This window comes from Arvicola amphibius, chromosome 4 (genome assembly GCF_903992535.2).
Source record: "Arvicola amphibius chromosome 4, mArvAmp1.2, whole genome shotgun sequence".
Classification (NCBI taxonomy): Eukaryota; Metazoa; Chordata; class Mammalia; order Rodentia; family Cricetidae; genus Arvicola; species Arvicola amphibius.
The window spans coordinates 84,236,157-84,258,671 of record NC_052050.1 but is presented as its reverse complement, the minus strand read 5'-3'; the positions used below and the strand labels follow the sequence as shown (position 1 = coordinate 84,258,671).

General features: G+C 47.3%; 1 protein-coding gene across 1 annotated transcript in view; it reads left to right on the top strand.

Annotated features, from left to right (window-relative positions):
- Positions 1-22,515, top strand: part of Slit3 (slit guidance ligand 3) — a 593,310-nt gene that overhangs the window by 533,157 nt on the left and 37,638 nt on the right. The window contains exons 21-26 of the mRNA XM_038326237.1: positions 3,068-3,136; positions 5,216-5,287; positions 5,854-5,925; positions 15,947-16,018; positions 18,057-18,220; positions 19,796-19,920. Coding sequence (XP_038182165.1) covers positions 3,068-3,136; positions 5,216-5,287; positions 5,854-5,925; positions 15,947-16,018; positions 18,057-18,220; positions 19,796-19,920 — 574 coding nt within the window. The remainder of the gene's footprint in view (positions 1-3,067; positions 3,137-5,215; positions 5,288-5,853; positions 5,926-15,946; positions 16,019-18,056; positions 18,221-19,795; positions 19,921-22,515) is intronic.

The window sequence follows — 22,515 nt, the reverse complement described above, 5'->3', positions numbered from 1 at the left end:
ATATATATATATATATATATATCTTTCAGCCTGGCTTTACTCTGTTAAGACATTGGCTGAAAGCAGCTTTGCTATTAACCAGGGGCAATAAAACATATTCACAAGCCGGGCGATGGTGGCGCACGCCTTTAATCCCAGCACTCGGGAGGCAGAGGCAGGCGGATCTCTGTGAGTTCGAGACCAGCCTGGTCTACAAGAGCTAGTTCCAGGACAGGCTCCAAAGCCACAGAGAAACCCTGTCTCAAAAAACAAAAAACAAAAAAAAAAAAACATATTCACAGCATACATCACCTCCCACATCATATGTCTGCCAACCAACTCAGGTTATCGGGCTTGGAAGAAAACACTTTTGCCCCCTGAGCCATCTCACCAGCCCAGGTTTGGTTTATTCTTGTTTTGTTAGGCCCTGAGGAGCATCAATTAATTGTTTATTTATTGTTATTGTTGTCATTCTGATTTTTAATGTAGGTGCTTACAACTGTGGGCCTCCCTCTTAGGACTGTTTCCACTGTATCAGATAAGTTAATGTCTGATTGATCTGTATTTATTCAATTCTTAAGCTTTTTTCCTTCTTGGTTTCTTCAATGACCATTCATCCATTCATCATTCTATAGTGTGTTGTTTAATATCCATGAGTTTGCAAATTTTCTATAGTTTCTGTTTCTCTTGGTGTCTAACTGTATTCCACTGTGATCAGACAGAATACAAGACGTTATTTCAGTTGTCCTGTATTTGCTGAGACTTGATTTATGTCCCAATATATGATAAGTCTTAGAGAAAAATCCTTGGACTACTGAAAAGAATATGTATTCTGCAGTGTTTGGGTGGAACATTTTTGTAAATGTCCTACTAAAATGGCATTAGGTAGCTGGGCAGTAGTGGCACGCGCCTTTAAAATGTGCTTTTAATCTATGATGCCACTTAATTCTCGTTTCTTCCTTTCTCTCTGGATAAACTATCTATTGGTGGGAATGGGGCATGTTACTGTGTTGAGGTTAATCTATGACTTTATATCCAGCAGAAAGATTACCTACATTTAAAAGAATCAACCAATGATCTAACTCTTGATGTACAAATCTCAACACACACAAAAAAAGTAAAACACACAAACAAACAAAAAACCAACCTGCCTCTTCCAAAAACTACCAGTCCCAGAGAAGTGGCCCCCAGGGAGAGTGACTTGGACAAAACAACACACAATTCAAAAGCATGATTATCAATACATCCAAAGAAATGAAAGAGGACATGAACACACTCCTGCATGGATCCAGAGAACACATACTTCAGTGCTAGTGACTAATATTGAGATGATAAAAAGAAAGTAGAGGAGAGACCTGAAGGGACAAAAAAAGAGGAGGGAGGTGGGGTTTCAGGATAAAGGTCTTCTAAAAAGAGAGACATGAAGATATTCTATCTGATATTGTAGAACATTCCCATCTCTTGCAGAGCTGAGCACAGAGGCCCTGCAAATCAGGCCAGATTATGTTGTGTGGGAGAGGAAGAAGGAAAAGGAAAAAGGATAGGGGTGGGTCAAGAACAGAATGAAGCCACTGGCCTACTAAAATGGCATTGGGTAGCCGGGCAGTGGTGGTACTCAGGAGGCAGAGGCAGGCGAATCTCTATGAGTTCAAGGTCAGCCTGGTCTACAAGAGCTAGTTCCAGGACAGCCAGGGTTGTTACGCAAAGAAACAAAGAAACAAACAAACAAAAAATGGCATTGGGTATTAAATAAAGATAGGTTAGATGCTGAAGGATAGAAACCTGAATGAAAATAGAGGATATGAAAACCTAGTGAGCCGATTGCTGGGTTCCATCTAGACTCGTGTACCTTCCCAGCTCTTAGAGCTCTGCTTAGCTCCTGGGCTTCCTCTGCTGTGGATGCTCCCGTTCTCCCTTCTGAGTCCTCCTGTGCATGATCAGATGACAGATGCTGTCCTGGACGGCGCTTCTCAGATGCAGTCTCAGGAGCTGGTCCTACTCTGTAATTTCCTTCAGGCCCTGCGCAGCTCTTGTTGGTGTCCTGTGTGCTGCTTGGAGTCAGCATGAAAGTTCTTGGGGACACTTTGGTTCCTTCTAGGCATTCTGTTGCCTCAATGCTCTACAACCTGACTCGGGGTTTCTCTTCCAATGTCACAATGTCCTCTTTGTCGGGTTTGTCAGAAGATAGTCCTATACTTATACTGGGAATTTCTCAAGTGTGGTTCAGGAGGGTCTTGGGCTGCCAGTACTGAGCACTGAACACTAAGAGAGGAAGGCTTCCCACAGCGCCCCCTGCTGATGCTTCTGCCCTGGGTGTGCCCCTCCCCTTCAGTGTTTCTCTTGTGATTGCTACTTTTCAACTTTTCCCAGTTAATTCCCTGCAGGTTCTAGTAGACTGTCCCTGAGTATCATCTGCCACTTAGCATCTCCCTCAATTTAAATTTGAGTTCTTAAGACAAATGATGACTGAGTTCCCCCAACCACCCTTCCAGGAGCTAAATAAAAGCTGTGTGGAATTGTCAACCTTCCTAACGCTTCAATACATTTAATACATTTCCTCAGATCATGGTGACCCCCCAACCATAAGATTATTTTTGCTGTTACTTTGTAACTGTAAATTTGCTACTGTTATGAATCGTAATGTGAATATCTGATTCGCAACCCCCAAAGGAGTCGTGACCCACAGTTGAGAACCACTAACCCACTGCTTAGCCTCTAGATCAACTAATGGTTTCTGTGTAGCCTGGAGTAAGTGGCTCCTCAGCTGTGTGTTGCTGCTACTCAAATATTGTAATAGGTCAGCATTAAGTGAGTGCTTCACTTATTAATATTAAACAGATTTGCACCGAGTGCCTAGTGTGGATCAGCAGTGTAAAGAGCCCTGCTAGGATACAGTGGAGGGCAATTTTAACAAGAACTCTGCTGCCATCGTGAAACTGACTCAGTCTAGTGGAGAAAAATATCACCGGCTGAGTGATCTCAGGATTACACAATGACAGATGTTTGGGGGGTGATTCATGGAGGTTCTTGGGGTGTTCCTAGCGTGCAGTACCCTTCCCGGTGCTATCAATTTGCACCTCTCTTTCAGGTACCTGGAAGGAAACCATTTGACAGCGGTGCCCAAAGAGTTGTCCTCGCTCCGACAGCTGACGCTTATGTAAGAAGCCTGCATTTGTTTCTCCTCCCTGAGGTGGTGGTACAGGACTTTGGGGAGTAAGAGAGAAGGGTGCTGTGGCAGATGCAGCAGTTCTCAGCCTGTGTGGTCCAGGGAGAAGTGGCAGGGAGGAAACAGAGCAGGCTGATGTGGGAGGATTTGCCAGTAAAGCAGGTGTGCAGAAATGGACACAGAATGTCATCATGGGCTCCGAACTACCTTCCTGTTGGCTTGCCTCTGACCTTCCAGGCTCCAAGCTGAATTCCCGAGTCTTCTGGAATTTCAGTTCCTTGCGAACTGTGACCACACTTAGATCTGCCAGGAGCCCAAACAGGCATCCCTTCTTCCTTTTCTGGTTTCCCAGAAAATGTCCCAAGTAGATGGTTTAAACCAAGGGCCTTCAATAATGCCTGCTACAAGCTTCAAGCCTCCCAAGAACCTGAAAACTCTGGAATGGGAAACGGAGAACCTGGGCATGGAAGAGGCCTCTGAGCTCTGTCCCTCAACAGTGGCTCTGCCTTGCAAGAGCCATTCCTTGGGCAAGTGGTAATTGAAAGATGCCCATGCCTGCTTGAGAGGGGTAGGAGCCAGTCCACAAGAGACAAGAATGGTTCTTTCACAATGACTGTCAGAGGCGCAGTAATAAAAGGTTACAGAAAGCCGGCATTTAGTCCCTATTCTTGTTCTCCAGAAACCAGTGTCTGTATGAACAGTTCTCAAACTCAGAGCAATGGGCATCTGAAACTGGATAATTATTGGTTCAGGGAGTTGTCGTGATTATCATGAGAAACTAGGCGGTGACCTTGGCCTCTGTTAGAAGCCAGTAGCATTTCCCATTATCAACAGCCTAAAGAAAAGTCTGCAGACTTTACCAAATGCCAGGGTGGAACAAAAGGGCCCCCACTGAGAACCGCTGTTCTGTAGCAGCAGTCGCAGACTTCTGCTATGGGGAGTCACCCAGTGAGGAGCTGTTCAGGCTGTCATGGAATACTGTTGCCACGCCCACGTACAGCATTTTAACCTGAATATACAGGCAGGGAACCCTGGCTTCGGGAGATTTAACCCCCCCCCCCCCCAGGTGGTTCCAGTGTACCGCTAATAATCATCCTGCTGTTCTGGGAATCTGTCTCTGAGGAAGCCAGAGGATGTAATGGATAGAGGTCTCTTCTCCCACAAATTTGTCCCTCCTAAGAGATGAAACATGGAACAAATAAATGACAGAAAGGGACTGGTGATAAGAACTGATCAGGGGCCAGTTGTGCTGGCGCACACCAGTAGGATTTGCTGAAGGAGATGGAGGCAGGAAGATCACGAGTTCGAGGCCAGCCTGGACTACACAGGCTGTGGTGGGCTTTTTAGCCAAGCAGTGGTGGTTGATGCCTTTAATCCCTGACCTCAGGCAGCGGGGAGGAGGCAAGGGGAGGCAAATCTCTTGAGTTCTAGGCCAGTCTGGTCTACAGATCAAGTTCCAGCACAGCCAGAGCTACACAGAGAAGCCCTGTCTCAAAAAACAAAAAACAAAAAAAAAAAAAAACAAAACAAAAAAGAAAACAAGAAACAACACAAAAGAAAGAAAGAAAAGAATTGATCAGAAGAAGAAATATACTAGAATAAGAAGAAATTGTTTTCTTATGGGTTATGTTTTGTTAGAATGAAATGGATGAATAGGTGTGTAATTGAGTGATTTAATCATTGAATGGGTAAATAAATGGATGAATGGGTGGGCAAGGACAAAGTGAATGGGAAAACTAACATTTGAATCAATGGATGAGTGGGTGAAAGGATGGGTAGGAGGGGGGATAAATGGACCAATGAGAAAGCGAGTGGATACATATGAGGATGAGTAGGCATTCAGATGGACAAATGGAGGTGAGTGGATGTAGATCCAGGCTAGTGATCAGATGTACGTGGGAATAATAGGTGAGTGGGCAGATGGACAGATAAATGAGCGCATGGACAGGTGGATGGGTGGGTGCATGCATGGTAGTGAATGGACTGATTGATAGGTAGTAACAGTAGGTTGTAGGCTCCCTCCGGTGCAGCTAACAGTAACTCATGGCTTTTCGGTTTTACTTTCTCTAGTGACCTGAGCAACAACAGCATCGGCATGCTGACCAATTACACCTTCAGCAACATGTCCCACCTCTCCACACTGTGAGTATGGGGTCAACCATGTACACCCATGGGCATGGCTATCCAGTCTTGTCACCCCTCATTCTTGAGGTGCCCTGCTGTCGTGGTCCTTGGGGCTTTAGCTGCCCCAGTAAAAGGCAGGCTTTAGTCACCAGAAGATGCAAAAGGGAGAGGTAGGGGCCTGGCAGATGGAGGAACTGGAAGCTAATTACCTCTGAAGAAGGCTGTCTTCTGAATGCATGCATGTCCTTTCCCAGTGGAGGATTTCCTACACAATTATATTTTGCTCAGACCCATTTATTTCCCATTAGCTCCGCACGTTGTAAGCACACACCATTTGACAGTGGAGGGAGGGGGTAGGAAATCTGATTAGAGAGCCAGTCTGCTGTGGAACATGGGGGCGGGGGACCAGCTTAGGAACTTCCTGGAGTGGTAGGAGGCTTCTCTTCCCTCTGTATTGCAGTCCCTTTGTCGATACGTTAGCCCAGGGAAATCAGAGGAAACGTTTGCTTTGCCCGGTCCGCAGTGTAAACAGTGCACCCACGAGAGCAGGAGCAGCCAGCGGGCTCCCATTTCTCTTTCCACAGGATCCTGAGCTACAACCGACTGAGATGCATCCCTGTCCATGCCTTCAACGGGCTGCAGTCACTGCGAGTGCTGTGAGTCACAGGGCCTTGGGTCAGCTTGCATGGTACTGGCTAATAGCATGAGGCCTACAGAGCTCTCGCCTTCCACTGTCCGATGAGCAAAGCCCATTCATTGCCACCCGGCCACGCTTATTTACTCAATGGGGTAAAGAGAATGCACTCTATGAGTCAGCCATTCCTGAGGTTCAGCACACTGCCACTCATAAGCCTTTAGCCAATCCAATCACTCACCCCCTCGAGTCTGTACTTTGCTGCATATCCGATAGGTCAACCCACTCCGCTATTAGGGTATTAGGCTACACTCATGTGTCTCCCTCTCATGAGCACAGAGTGGGGAATGGAGCCACACTGAGATGAGCGGGCTTCTCACAGGTGCTCCCTATGCCTTCAGAAGGGTGATGCATCATCCTCGGCGAGGACCAGAGATGGCAAGCTGGAAGGCCAGGGGCCGTCCAAGCTCAGAAGGTTGGCTTGACAAGGACCTTTGTCAAAGACCGAAAGCTTTGGGTCTGGGTACCGTGACACGCATGTGTAATCCCAGTCCTTAGGGAGGCTGAGGCAGGAAGAACGTGAGTTCTAGCCCAGCCTAGACTATCTAGTGACTTTGAGTCTAGCCTGGGCCACACAAGATACTGTCTCAAAAAAAGAAAGGGAGGGAGGGAGGGAGAGAGGAAGGGAGGGAGGGAAGGAAGGAAGGAAGGAAGGAAGGAAGGAAGGAAGGAAGGAAGGAAGTTAGTTTTAAGAAGTCGCCAACATTTATAACCAACAGATCCTGATGTCCACCTTCTCTTGGGGAGTCAAGAGTCCTAAGTGCCCCTGAGCTCTTCCTCTGCATTTCTGCAGACAGGATTGCACAGACAGTAGCCTCCCCACTGGTACACACCCCCCCCCCCCCCCCGCCTGGTCCTGTCCTGAGTTGAAGACAGCTCCGCTGAGACAGAGGAGCTATAAACAAAGGCTAGGGGGCTCCAGAACGCTTCTGGTCCCCAAACATCTCTGTCCCTCCCTCTTGTGTGTCTCTTCACCCATAAAATCTGATAGTGATGGTAATTGCCTCTCTGGATCTTAGGAGGATTGAGTTAGATGCTGCATCGAAAGCACATGTCAAGCTCTGGCTACTGTGAAAGTGGAATAACTACTCATCTGTTCTTCTGGTCTCATGTGGGGGTGCTTGCTGGAGCAGGAGGACACTGCTCTATGCTAGACCCAACTCTTAAGTCCAGCTTTCTACCCTGCACTATTTGAGAAAGAAAGATGTGTCTTTTTCCGTTATCACTTTTAAGGTATCTCCTCATGATGGTAGAGATGTCATCCTGCTCTTAAACCTCTCACCTGTATTTTCTAGTCCATCATTATTCTAAAAGCGACCAACCTCCATATTTGAAAAGGTCAGGTCTGGCCATTCCTTCTCCTGATCCTTTGCAATAGCACCGTCAGATTGTGAAGATGATGCCCATTTTACAGATGGGGAAAACCAAGCCCCGGCCAAGGAAGTAACTGGCCAAGTGTGCTTGAGTACAGCCTCCTGCCTCAGTGCCATCCAGAAACAGCACCCAGGAACCTCATCTGTTCCGAGACTCTGGGCTGGTGTGATGTATTAAGACCTGCAAAACACCCATGTCAGCGACAACTCCTGCCACATGTCATCCGCACTGTTATTAAACATCAATTCCCGGGGGGCAAAGAAGTGCCCATGCTGACAGTGTGCAATCTGTTATTGTCACTTACTTATTATCCGCTTTCTCCAGGGAGTGTGGGAATGGAAACATCAGCGAAACCATTTCCTTGTTTCCAGCTGAATGCAGGAGTGGCTAGGTCTCATTCGTCTGGCCCAAAGCCAGACCAGCTGCCCCTTCCACTGCCTGCAGGGACCCTGTCCATCCCAGCCTCCAGCCTGCCCTCCAGGCAGTCTAGTGTTGCTGGGGATGCGTTGGGAGGCAGAAGAGAGACCTTGCGGTTTTAACTGGATCTCTGTGCGTGGGTCCAAAAACTTGAGTCATTCTGATGGTGATAATTCACAGATTCAGAGTGAAACAGGTTTTCCCTGTCCGTCTGTCTGTTCACTGGGGTGATGATGTGAGCGTCACAGCCTGCCAGGGGTTTCTCCTTCCTCAGGTCCTTGTGTGTCCTTCCCCAGCCCCGCTACCATCATGAGGTCCCAGGAATGCATGCCTACTTTCAGAATGCGGGAGCTTGCTTCTTGAGTTAAGAGTCAGCAGGCTTCAGCACCGTCATCCTAGAAGCAGTGGGTCTTGGGCATAAAACCGATCTCAGAGCCTCTCACTCCACCCAAGTACCTCAGTGGGGAACAACCATTTTCTGCATAAGGACCAATTCAGGAAAAATAACAGCGTTTATGGGCTACATTTTTACGATATTTGTATCCTTTCTTCTGGTAATTGCCCATGTAGGAATTCCCACTCTAGAAAAACCCAAAATGAGAGAAAGGTTCTATAAATCTGAGTCTTTGTTGCATTGTTATTTTTTAACCTAAATTTTAAATATTACCTACAGGGACCACAATGGGGAAATGTATAAAGAGATTATGACAGAACTAGTCAATGAAACGCAGTTATTAAAAGAGATAAAGATGAAAACGAGACACGGCGTGGGAAAGGGCCGGCTGTTAGCTATTGTGTGGGAAAGGGAACTTAATTATATCTTGTAAACATTGACACCAGTGGACAGAGACTAAAGAGAACAAGAGAAAGAATGCTTGTGGCTGGTTCCTAGTACTGATAGAGCAGGAATGCAGACTCTTACAGGGTGGCAGGTTAGGGAGTTGGGCAAAAGATGGGGTGGTTTTATTTGTTTGGTTGGTTTTTTTAGTGTGTGCTGGGTTGAGATCATGTGTGACAGTGTAAGTACACACATGCTACAGCATGCATGTGGAGGTCAGAGGACACCTCAGGTGTTGCTCCTCGGCTTGGGGAAGAGCCTCTTGTTAATGTCTGTCTCACAGGCCCTGGAGTTTCCAGGGGTTTTCTTGTCTCTGCCCTCCCATCTCGCTAGAGGAGAGCTGGGGTGACAGATAAACACTACTGCAGGCTTTAGATGGGTTTCGGATATCTGGACTCAGGTCCCCACACTTTTATACAAGTGGCTTGCCCACTGAGCCACCTCCCTAGCCCCAGGTAGGTTTGTTTTTCAACAGAAATTGCATTATCTGTAATGACCTGCATACATACATTGTGCACATGTGTGATTGTGTGTAACTGTCTGTCTATGTCTGTCTCTGTGTGTGTCTATAGGTAGTGTGTCTATATATGTGTATCTACTTAGCTGTCTGTGTCTCTTTCTCTGTGTGTCCATCTGTCTGTGTGTATCTGGGGTGTGTGTGTGTGTGTGTGTGTGTGTGTGTGTGACTGTGACTGTATCTACTTAACCGGCTGGCTGGCTGTCTCTCTGTCTCTGTGTGTCTATCTGCCTGTGTGTTTATGTGTCTATCTGTGTGTCTATTTGTCTCTGTATTTGTGTGTGTATGTATGTGTGTGGTTGTATATATCTGCTTGGCTGTTTGTCTTTCTATATCTTTCTTCCCCCACCTCTGTGTGTGTGTGTGTGTGTGTGTGTGTGTGTGTGTGTGTGTGTGTGTTAGTGAGTGCAGCTAAGTACATTTCAGAGAACAAGACAGGAGAGTGGTCTGGAATCCAAGTGCAAACCATTGTGTGAGGAAAAACATATATTTTCTCTACTTCCCTTGTGATGTAAAATAGCTCGTGAGAACATTCTTGTCCTTCTTTGGGGATCTGTGCACTCTTAGGGATATTTGCCCCACACAGAGTCACATGCTCTGTGTGTGTGTGGTCCTAAATGTCACTCCCCAGCCCCACACAGGGGCACCTGGAATCAGTTAGAACAGGGAGGGCTGCCCCAACATGCACAGAGGGAGATACTGAAGCTGTCATTCATCGTCCTGCGGATTTGTAGCTTCTCATCCACAAAGTAGGATAGACTATTGATACCCACAAGGAGCTAAGGACAGCACGAAGCCCTCCTACAACATCCCCAGGGCTCCAGATGCTCTTTGTTTGGTTACCTTCCCAAGAGGGACCTCACTGCCTCATCAGAGACCTGGCCCACCTCTGCCAGCCTGGCGGCAAATGCTGGTGGTAAGCTGAAACGTGGGGCTGGCGGCCTCCAGACCATGGTGCAGGCTCATTCCTTGGAAACAAAGCCAAAGCTGAACATTAAAATTTAGCAGTAACTTCACAAAGAATACGAAGAAGTCTTAGACATATCCCTGGCTAAACTTGTGACTTCGGAGACTGGGACGGAAAAGTTTAGAGACTTGCTCTTGGTCATTCCCTTTCCTAATGCCTTCAGTGGACAAGCTGCCATGCTGGCCTGGGAGGTGGCCTGGGACAGTAAGGGAGACACCATTGCTGTCCTCTAAGAGGGGCAACTGTCAAGCTGAGAAGCACTTGCAACCTAGGGTGGCAGCTGAAAGAAGAGCCACAGGCCACAGGGATGGCATCACTGCATCCTGCCCATCTTAAAGCCATCTGAAGGAACAACCCTCTCTGGAATGTCTTCATTGGTGTCTGTTAAGCCTTCTCTCTGCACTGCCCAGGGATAAGGGCTTCTGTGACCTAATCATGTTCTCCATGCCTCTGTTAGTCCCATCTCACGTATGAGTAAACTCAGACTGAGTCAGAATAAGTGACTAGCCTAAGATGATGCAGTTGGGATTTGAACCCAAGACTGCTTTCTTTCCAAGTCAATCCTTCAGTTTCCAAGGCTGAGATGCAGCCAGTGAGACCCACCTAAGTAGAGAAAGGAGTGAAGAACATTCTAGAAGGTGGTAATATGGCTGCCCTGGACAGAGACCTTAAGATCAGGGACAGGTATGGAGGCTGGAGTGTTGGCTCTGTAGGGAAGAGCAGCTGCTGCTCTCCCAGAGGACTGGAGCTCCGTTCCCAGCACCCACATCAGGAGACTCACAGCAGCCTGCAACTGCAGCTCCAGAGCTCCAACCCCTTCTCCTGGTCCCTGTGAACGCATGCATGCATGTGTATGTGCGCGCACACACACAAGAAATGGTTTCTTTGAAAGGACAATGTGGAGGGCTCACAGGAACTTGCAGGTGTGGCCACAAAGAAGATTTCATGCTAGATACAAAAGAGTATGACCAAATCACATTCCTATAGACAGAACCAAAGCTGAACTCTTGTCTCTGGGCTCCTAACACGAGGTCTTCGGACCTCTCTCCCTGCCTAGCTGATACCTGTCTTTAGTCTCATGCAGCTCGTCCTCGAAGATTTGGGCATTGCTGATTGAAAACTGGTATGTTTTTATCCTTGCCCAGAGAAGTTTCTCATCAGAACTAAAGGGTTGTGATTTGGACTTGGCTGGATAAGGGGGTGGTAGGATCTTAGATGAGTTGGAAGAAAGAAAAATAAACCTCATCAAAATATATTGCATGGAACCTTTTTAATTTAAAAAAAAAAAAAGGTGAAGTAGGATAGAGGACTTGGGACCACACTACCAATGTTCACTGTGTCTTGGCTCCAGTCCAGAAATGGAGTCCTGGGGCTCCCAGGCTTCTAATTTATATAAGTGTTGCCTTGAGGGGGCCTCAAAATAAATCCAAGAACAAAGTGACCATGTACTGGGTCCTACAGCATCTGGGACCTTAAGGGCTTTGCACCAACACTCACAGCTGGCTGGCTTATTAAAAACGTAGTATTGTAATTGGCCCTTCCTGACCAATGGAGAAGAGACCAGCTCAAACTACCTAAGTGTGTGGGGGCGGGGGGGATATATCCTTTGAACAACTGAACAGTTCAGGGTAGGCAGTGGCTCTGGAACTAGAGAAGGCACACAGAGATGAGTGCAGCTGACTTGCCCCTCGGCCCTCTTTCATGCATTGGCTTCCCTCACAGGTGGGACACATTCATCTCTTCATCCTGACCTGCATAGCATCCTGACGGGCTGGAGGTTTCACTCTAGTGGCTTAGCAGCCTGCAAAATGAAACAACCTCCTCCTCCTCCTCCTCCTCCTCCTCCTCCTCCTCCTCCTCCTCCTCCTCCTCCTCCTCCTCCTCCTCCTCCTCCTCCTCCTCCTTCTCCTCCTCCTTCTCACGCCTGAGTTCCAGTGGGAGGCTCGGGTTGCCTCTCACTGGCCCTATAGGGGAGCTAGCTCCTACTGTCCCTCTAAAGGTGTGAGTGCACCTGTGCTGGAATGAATGGATAATGGAGAGACGGCGTTCAAAAACTGTGGGCATGCGCGCATACGCAGGAGCTACACAAAGATGCAGGAGGCAAGATGGCTGAAGCTTAAACCTCTTCGATGGACAGGGGCGGCAGAGTAGGCAGTAGAGTTCTCTAAGCAACCTCGGGGTTGGGGGGGGTAACAAATAGAGTTTAGAAGAGACAGTGAACCCAGAGATCAGACTTTGGGTGTGATGTTGGGTTTTCGGTCTCCTCTGAGACGGGAGTGTTACCTTCCTGAGTGGCAAACTGTTACTAAAAAGCTTAGTGGTGGCTGTGGGTCTCTTTGATGGAACTCCAGGGACATTCCCTTCCTGTGCTTCAGGAGAGAAAGAAGAGAAAGAGCAGCAGGGCGGGGGATGGGAACAGGTCAGATGGGACCAACATGAGGAAGCACAATACATAAAAGTGTGAGTCAGAGGCAGGCAGATCTCTGGGTTTGAGGCCAGCCTGATCTACAAAGCGAGTCCCAGAACAGCCAGGGCTACAGAGAGAAACTGTCTTAAAAAACAAAAACAAAACAGACTGTGAGTTGGCTGAGGTCTCCCAAGGAGCCTTATACTGGTCTTTATGACACTGATTGCCCGCCCAGACCCGGCAAGAGCTCAGATAGGGCCTGCCATCTCTAGGCAGACGATGAGCACCTGGGCATTCAGAGGTCCCAAGGTTCAGACAGCCCGGGTATAACGATGGATGGCTAAGTTTCACGCTGTTCTAATTATTCCGTCATCTGCAGATTGCCTTCAGCATCCTCTAGAATAGTGGTCCTCAACCTTCCTAATGCTGGGACCTTTTACTATAGTTCCTCATGTGGTGCTGACCCCCAGCCATCAAATTATTTCGTTGCTGCTTCATAACTGTAGTTTTGCTACTGCTCTGAATCATAATCTAAATATTTTTGGAGATTGAGGTTTGTCAAGGAGGTCACAACCCACAGGTTGAGAACCCCTGGTCTAGAGAGAGTCTGCTCACTCAGCACATGCAATGCCCTGGGTATTTTCCAGAAGGGAAACTAAGCCCTTGCCTAAGTACTAGGAGAAAACCCCCTAGCCCTTCCCCATGAACTGTGGTCCCAGGATCAACAGCATCAGTGCAGTTGGAACCTTCAGAATTTCAGGTCCCACCCCAGACCCCAAAGATGTAGCTCAGACATGGAAATCTAAATTTTTATGTCTTTATTAGCATATGTTAATCACACATAATAATAGTTTTCATTGTGACATTTTCAAGCATGTATATAACGTGTTTTAATCATATTCGTAACCCCATTTTCTTCTCTTGTCTCCTTCCCACTCTCATGGATCACCTTCCTCTTCCTCGTCAACTCGTCCCCCTTCTAATTTAACAGAACTTTTGTTGTTTATGTGATACAATGAGTTTCCTTGGAGTTACTGACAGGAGCATAACCCTAACCCTGAACCTTAAACCCCAAACCCTAATAAGGGTGTTTTTTAAATACTTTTAAATTTTTATTCATTCATTTTATGTGTATTGGTGTTTTGCTCACCTACATGTCTGACACCCCATGTGTGAAGTGAGTTACGGACAGTTGGGAGCCACCATGTGGGTGTTGGGAATCAAACCTGGTTCCTCTGGAAGAGCAGTCGGTGCCCTTTACCGCTGAGCCATCTCTCCAGCCACTAAAGCTGAGGAGTTTTTCCACAGGAGCCTGAGTACCCTCCCAGTGACTACACTGCTATAGAAAATGTTTATCCCTCTCTCGGGAACCTATAGATCACCAGGGAGGAGTGGAGTCTCACAAGCCCTTCCTTCCTCACAACCATTAACTGCATAAACATCCTCAGGAAGGGTGAGCCCCATGGCCCCTCCTACCCATCTAGACAGAATGATGATGGGCCCAGTCAGGCTCATGCAGGTCTTATACAAGTAATCTCGGCTGCTTTGAAGCCAAGAATTCATCAGCCATATCTTGTCTGGAAGTCAGCCTTCCACACCACTGCCCCAACTCTCTCCAGTTCTTAGGAATTTTCTGCCCTCTCTTTCACAGTTTTCCTTAAGCCTCAGAAGGGGTCATACCCACGTCCGTTTATGGCTGAGCCCCCAACAGTCACTTCTTCTCAGCACTTCGGTGGTTATGTCTCTGCCATTGCCGCTGGCCTCTACAAAAAGGAGTTTCTCTGACCAGATCTAACAGCAGCACTGAACTAAACTATTAGCATAGTTACCTGGAAGGCACTTTAATGGGAACATCATGTCCACTTAGAAAAAAAAAAAGTAGTAAGTTTCCCCCATGACCTCTTCTGCCTCAGGATTTTGGCCAGGTGGTACCAGACTTGAACTCCAATGGGGACCAAGCCTCTCTAAGCAGAGAATGGTCAGTTACCTATCTCCCTGCCCAGAACTGACTTGTTACTATGGCGCCATTGAGCACCTGTGGCCTGGCCAGTCGGCCCTATAGAACACAAGGTCCACAATTATCTCCCAGCAGCCTACACGGCATCGTCTGGCTCTGTGAGAGCAAGCCCCTGGGGAGGAAGCTTCCAGCTCAGTTCCAACTTAATCTCTCTATACCCTGGAGATCAGAGTATGTGGCACCTTCATCAATAAGGTCTTCCCACCTAATTCTAGTGAGCAATGAGCACTCTTGCAGATACCTGTATTATTTTAGGGTTCTTAGGGACAGCCAGCCCACCGTAGCCTTGGGATTTTTCACTTACCAATCTGTGGCTTCCGGGAGCACCATTTTCCACCCACACATAGTACCTCCATTCGAACTCTATTTTTTTTAAAGTAGTAAATATGAGTTTTTCTTATGACTTTTTCATACATGTCTAGTTTTGGTTTATCCTCCCACTGTAGGCAGAGACCACTCGTTCATTTCCCAGCCACCCAGACCCGAATAATAACACAGAAACTATATTAATTGCAGCACTGTTTGGTCAATAGCTTAGGCGTAGTTCTAGCTAACTTTTACATCTTAAATTAACCCCATTTCTATTAATCTGTGTAATACCTCAAGGCTGTGGCCTACAAGTAAAGGTTCCAGGGTATCTGTCTCCTTTGGCAACTACGTGGTATCTGTCTGACTCCACCTACTTTCTCTATATATCTCTGTTTGAATTTCCCACCTGGCTTTACTCTACTAAGCCACTGGCCAAAACAGCTCCTTTAATAACCAATGGTAATAAAACATATTCATAGCATACAGAGGGGAATCCCACATCATCCCACCATCGTTTTCTCTCTCATATCCTAGGCCCCCATTGTCCCTGTCATTCATTAGCACTTAGAAAACACTAGATTCTTTCTACATAGTTTAACATATGTACCGGAGCTTCATGTGACAATATGACTGTGGCCATTCTCATTTGACAATCAGAAACTGAGGCTCAAGAGAAAATAAGCCATTTTGCCCAAGGCCATGCAGCTGGTAAGTGGCAGAAACAGAGCCTGAAAGCAAGCAGCCTGGCTCCGGAATAGATGGCACTAGCCACAGTTAATCAAGCACAAAATGTCGTATCTGAAACTAATGGTTCCATTAGGTAGATGTGGCCCTCGGCTTTTCAGGTGTAAAATCTGAGGCCAGAGAAGTAGTTTATCCTCCTGATGCTCTACTACCAAAAGGAACTGGTTTCTGGTTTCTGATTCTCGCCCAGGTTTATAGAGTTTGAAAGTACATTCTCTTCCTCCCCAAGCCCTCAGCCCCTCCACTCCTCCTGTTGTCCATGGCCCCACAGCGATAGCAGTGGCAGCTAATATCACTAGCTGTGGGGCTCTGGGGACCATAAACGTGCGGCTGGGCTGGATGAGTGTGTTGGGTTCAGTGGGGTCACTTGCTAACCTGTGTCTTTTGCTTCAGGACCCTCCATGGCAATGATATTTCCAGTGTTCCTGAAGGCTCCTTCAATGACCTGACGTCCCTCTCCCACCTGTAAGTAACCTCTTTCTTAGTGTGTATTGGCTCAAAACAGAAAATGGTAATGGTGACAGCCACAGTGTCATCACGTCGTGCTATTTCCTTGTGTTAGGCAGATGTCCCTCCATATGCACAGGGGAATGGCTCACGGAGTCCTAAGATCCCACAGATGCTCAAGTCACTTACATACAATGAGATATAGGAGCATGTCACACAGCCTCCTAGATACTTGACATAGTCTCTGGACTATTTAAAATACCTACTGCCATGTAAACACTTTGTAAATAATCACTATACCATATTGATTATAGAATAAGGACTCAAATAAGTCTGGGTTTAAATGTGTTCATTATAGGTGAAACTTTTAGAAATTATTTTGACCCATAATTGGTTGGACCTGCAAGTAGAAAACCCAATATTCGAAGGCCAACGGGAGCTTATTTTTGAGATACTGTATTCAAACTGTACACAATGTCTTGTTTCAGAAGCCTTCATAGAGGCCGGGCGGTGGTGGCGCACGCCTTTAATCCCAGCACTCGGGAGGCAGAGGCAGGCGGATCTCTGAGTTCGAGGCCAGCCTCGTCTACAAGAGCTAGCTCCAGGACAGGCTCTAGAAACTACAGGGAAACCCTGTCTCGAAAAACCAAAAAAAAAAAAAGCCTTCATAGGTATCATCAATCCTGGCAAACCATATGATGTTTGAACCCTTACCATACCCTAAATACATTCAATAAATTATCCTATGTATTTCTTTGGGGGGCAGGCAGGTTCAAGACAGGGTTTCTCTGTAGCTTTGGAGCCTGTCCTGGAAGTTTCTCTGTAGACCAGGCTGGCCTACAACTCACAGAGATCTGCTGGGGATTAAAGGCATGCGCCACCACCACCCAGCCGAATATATTTCTGTTTTTTTTTAAGTTTTAAATTTTTTATTGTTTTTATTGAGCTGTATATTTTTCTCAGCTCCCCTCCCTTCCTCCCCCTCCCTTTCTGTCCTCTCCCATGATCCCCATGCTCCCAATTTACTCATCTTGTCTTTTTCTACTTCCCATGTAGATTAGCACAATGTATTTCCTAGAGCACTAAGTCACTTTATCCCCCCCCCTTTTATTACTTTATTTTTTTTTTGCTTTATTCCCTTTTATGTGATGAACTTGAGACTTGGGGAAATTTTAAAAATTCATTCTGAGGCTACCTAGCCAGCTAGTAGCAGAACTGCAGTCCAGCTCCAGGTTTGCCTTGACTCCAACGGGCGTATTCTCAAGCTTCTGTATCCTATCCTTATTTATTCTCCTCAAGGAAATCGAGACGATGAATAACAGCTGACTACCTGAAAGTTACCCATCAAGCCAGTGAGACTTCCGGGTAGAGTTCAGTTTCCTTGACCCCCAGGTCAGCCCTCCCCTAGCCAGCACACTCAGGTAGCATTTTCTTCTGGGTACCATCTCTGTTGGTCGGCGTATAAGATTGTATTCCTCCTATGTAAATATTTTAATTATGTTCATGTCGTGTGCACAGGCTACAGTAGTGACATGTATGCATTCTAAAAATCAAAAATAGAAATGCTGAAGAATAGGATTTTTTTTTTAATTGAGTCATGGTGTTTTCTTCCCAATCTCTTTGGAGACGTTTGGGTTCCACTGTGGCTCTCTCTTCCGTATCTTCAATCTCACTAGATTGAAGCTGCTTCGTAAAGCTGGGTCTCAGAACCTTCTTTGAAGGGCATGTCTTCTAACAGACCCTGTGCTTAAGAGCTACTTGAGAAAGGGGCCAAGGTCCAGAATGAGAGCCACGATTGGAGTAGAGCAAAGGACAGAATTTTCCAGAGAAATGAGAACGAAGCTTCCAAAGAGGGGTGTCTTTTAGGCGGGGATGGAGCATCTACTGAATTGGAAATAGACTCCAGAAACTTTGATTTTGCTTGGTGGTCATGTCTTCTAGTCTGCACACCAGACTCCTCTAATTTAGTTTCAAAGCCTTGAGTTTTGAGGGAACCACAGACGGGGAGCCTGGGGGCCAGGCCAGGCAGGGCCTAACTTCCTCTTCTGCCTTCTAGGGCCCTGGGAACCAACCCCCTCCACTGTGACTGCAGTCTGCGTTGGTTGTCAGAGTGGGTAAAGGCTGGATACAAGGAGCCTGGCATTGCCAGATGCAGTAGCCCCGAGTCCATGGCGGACAGACTCCTGCTCACCACTCCCACCCACCGGTTCCAGTGCAAAGGTAGGGGCTACCGGCCCACCACATCACTGGCCTCACAGGATCTGCTGTGTTTTCAACATCTAAGCACATGTGACTTGTAAAACCACAGCCTATCTCAGGCACATAGCCTAGGTAACATAGGTATATTAATTCTCTGTTTCATATTATATCCTTAGATAAGTTTCAAAGACTCAAATATGTGATCCTCAAACAGTTTGCAGAATTGCTTTCCTGAAAAAGTGATGATCAAGTTGGGCTCACATTAGCACCCTCTCTGTATCTAGAGAACCAGGTTCTTTTGTCTTAACGTTATATATATTAGGCCTCTCCTTTATTTTATCTGCCTTTAATTTTGAGGCATCCTGAGTTTAGTTTCGGAATTTATTTTCCATTTGCATTGAGCATTTGTCTGTTGGTTTCTCTTCACTCATCTTCTGGCATGTTAATGTTCAGTTTTTATTTTCCCTTCCAAACTTTGCTGTGCCCCATGTATGTAACAGCTGAAACCAGAAAAACATTCCATTGATTTAAAGGCAATTTTAACTTTCTGCTTCCTGCTTCTGAGACATTTGATCTGATACTAGAAGGACTCAGATAGCCCTGGAACAATGGCACTTAATCTGGACAGGAGTCCCCCGAAGAACTTTAAAAACCAAGGGTAGGGGTTGGATCTGGATGGCACTGCCTGGCATATGTAAAGTCAGGTTGGATCCCCACTTGCAGAATAACATTGGTTCTCAGTCCCACAATCTCAGTTTTGATTAAACTGGTGTGAGTTGCAGCCTGGGCTTGGTGTGTAGGCTGGTTCTGACTTGTCCTTGTGTGTCCAGAGAAATCTCCATGGGCTGGGAGCCCCCTTAGTCAGAGGCAAGCATGGGCAGATGGCTCTGCTCATTCTCATCTAAGCCAAGTTATACCTATCGGTCTCAGAGCTCCCGGGACCCTTATGTTCATCTGCTTACAAATGATCACTCACCAGAGTGAATGTCAACCCATGTCTAAGTGGGTACCATGATGTCCTTAAACACACACACACACACACACACACACACACACACACACACACCACACAGAGGAGATGGTTGCAGCTTCCATGGGTGAAAAAAGCAGTGTCCCTGTCCGCATCATTCTGTGTAGCATCATTATCCCTAAGGTCTTGCAGGAAGGACTCTCTGTGTGTGCCTTTGGCCTTGGCATCCCTCCTTGGCTATTCTATGAGAAAGGGCTTGGCCGGGGGGGAAAAAAAAAGAAGGAGAAGGTCAAAACAGAGCCTGTGCCCAGAACTTCCTGGAATAGAAGATGCGCAGGAGGGTTCTAATTATGGTGCACTATTTGCAGATTAGCACCCAAATCGGATCAGGCTAATTACAGTAATTGATTTGACTGCAGAAGTGCTTCTGTATGATGTCCCACTGTGATTCTTACTCACTGGACAGTGGCTGAATTAATGGGACGCTCGCCAGATTGGATGTACAGCCTCAAGAGAGCCAGCTGCCCTCTGGGCCTAGAGATGGGAGGGAGCCCGAGCAGAGGGGAAGCGGGGGTGAGTTAGCCTTCTCAGAGAGCTGCCATCCATACTCTGGTTTTGCTACCCAGGGCCAGTGGACATTAACATCGTGGCCAAGTGCAACGCCTGCCTCTCCAGCCCATGCAAGAACAACGGCACTTGCACTCAGGATCCTGTGGAGCAATACCGCTGCACCTGCCCCTATAGCTACAAGGTAAGGCAGGAGGCCCTGCCCACGCCACCCGTGCCCAGGCTCTTCCTTTGTCCCGGCTTCAGGGGGAGACCCCATGCAGCTGATGCTACTCAGAGTAGCCTGGGTAACTCTATGACACATGTGCCCCACCCCCTAAGTGGCATTAGCCAACAATGTCACTGTTCTCCTGCATATGGGCTAAAGCTAAGGCCCCTCTCTGATGGACCCGTAGGATATTTACAAGGATGCTTTGAGATGAGAAGGAAATGCTACCTCTGAATTTTCTTCGTGAGTCACAGGGAGACTGCAACCCAGAGAGGTAAAGGATCCTTTAGTGAAGGCATCCGCTAAATCCAGCATCCCGACTGCCATTCCAGGGACTAAGGGGATGAGGGGCTCGAGGACTCAATGGCTTGGGGGCTTTCAAGCAAGCCCACCTTCATAGCTGACAAGTCTAACAAAAGAATTGAGACTCGCTGATCTCCCTTCCATCCTACCAGAAATCCAGGCTGCTTCCAAGACAATCTTGTCCCCCATTCGTCTTACCCAGCACAACCCAGAACAACAACCCAGAAAGGCTCACCCTTTCTCCCAGCAAACCTATGCAGAAAGCCTATTATACAGATATAAAAACCAGGCTTCAGTAGGCTTTAGTAGGATTAAAATTCAAGGCTCTATGGTCCCAAAGCCAAAGTCCTTTCACCTGAAGAGGTTCCTGAGTAGCCACGCCCCTTTCAGTGCCTCACTGGAATCGGGAAAGCTGTGGCTCAGGGCTCTTCCAGGGGACACTCCAGATCCCAACTTTCAGGTACCATCTGAATGGACTGGGCAAACCACGAGCCCAGGGCAGCCCGCAGCCCGTCTTGTGCATCCTCTGCACAGGCTGAGTGACAGGAACACAGTGTCCACAGTCCTCGAGGAACTGTGCATATACAGTAACGGGCTCGAAAGGCAGTTTCTGGGCAACTGGTGGCTTTCTCAGCGCCACCCTGGCTGCTAGCAGACAGTGTCAGAGTGCCACCTATGGGCCTGGAACAAGAAAACCCAAGGGTTTGTTTTAAAGCTGCTCCTGAATCCTTAAATTTAACACAGAGTCCCCAAAACGGAGATTGAGAATGGCATCACTCAGGCATGGATCCGCTGAGACCTCTGCATGTGTGTTCAGTGTAGGGGAAGGGGTCTCAGGCTCCGGAATCACAGAGAAGCGTGTGAGGAGTGTAGCTTTGCCGTGTACTGGCTGTCTGTCAGTGACCAGTGACTTCACATCAGCCGTCTCTGGACACTGAAACGCATCCCACGGGTTGTGAGGAACAGATGTACAGTCATATGTAGAGTACACCTAGGGAAGGACCTGGGGTGTGGGAAGTACTTGGCAAGTTATCACATTGCCACCTTTCCTTTTGCGTACCGGCCACCCTCGTACTGCCGTGGGAGATCGGCCATCAGTAGCCTATGGCCTCTGCTGCTTCCATTGCGCTTCAGTCCACAACAAAGTGTTAAGGACTTTTCACACGCATTGCTGCATTGCCTTGGGAAACTAGAGCTTTCTAAGGATGCATAGCCATTGCCGTTAGTCTCCTGTAAGGCCAGGCCTTAATGACACGGTTGGAGCACATTATCTCACAAAGCACGCTTTATCGTCTTAGAGATATCAGTTCTTATCCTCATTTGAGAGATGAGCCAAGATTTGTAAATACAAAGAACTCACCCAGGCTTCCCTACAAAGCCCTGCTGCTAGTCTTCCCTAGTAACTGGCTCTCCTCTTACCTCGCCCTCCCACCTGAGAATGGGAATGGTCACCGTCTCCAGCAAAGCTGTAACGAGGTTAAAAACACATCCCGTGTGCGCTTCACCCACCTTGGTGCCAGGTTCGAGACATTCCAAACAACCTAACAGTCTTGCCACTATTCCAGGATCTGGGGAAATAAAATACTGATTTTCTTTTTCCCAACCACTTAGCTTCATGCACATAGGTTTGGTGCCTCAGAGCGGTACTTCCCAAGCCTTTGTGTGCCCAAGAATCTTATTAAAATCTACATTCTGATTAACCAGAGCTGGGGTCAGGCCTGATATGGTGTATATTTAACAAGCTCCCTGGGGCTGCCCAGTCCAAGGACCACACTTTGAGTAGCAAGGTCTCTGAGCAGTTCCCCAGCCCCCTCTCACCATAGATTAAAATGAGGGAGCTGTTCCTAGATTCTTAAAGAAAGCCAGTAGCCTAGATCCTGTCAGAGAGGGGAGACGAGGCAGGCCAGAGGACAGAAGGAAGACAATTGAAGAGCATCCCGATTCCCATAGATCTGAGCAAGCTGCATTGGAAGAGAATTGAATTGGGCTAATTAGGCAGATGTTCGAAATGGTGATTATTTTCAAGGACACCTAAGTGACAGAAATCTCCATCTCTAGCCCCAATTACTGTGTTTTCAAGCACCAGGAAATGCTTCCTAGATTTCTGTGCTCTGCCTAAGGTCTCAAAGAGATCCTGCACACCTCACCACGCTTTAGAGGGGATTCTGCAAGTGGTATTAGTATACCTCACCACCGTTCAGCGGGAGAGGTCTGCCTGGGCCAAGTGGTTCTTGCGAGATCACTAGAGTATCAGGTCAGATTACAGAC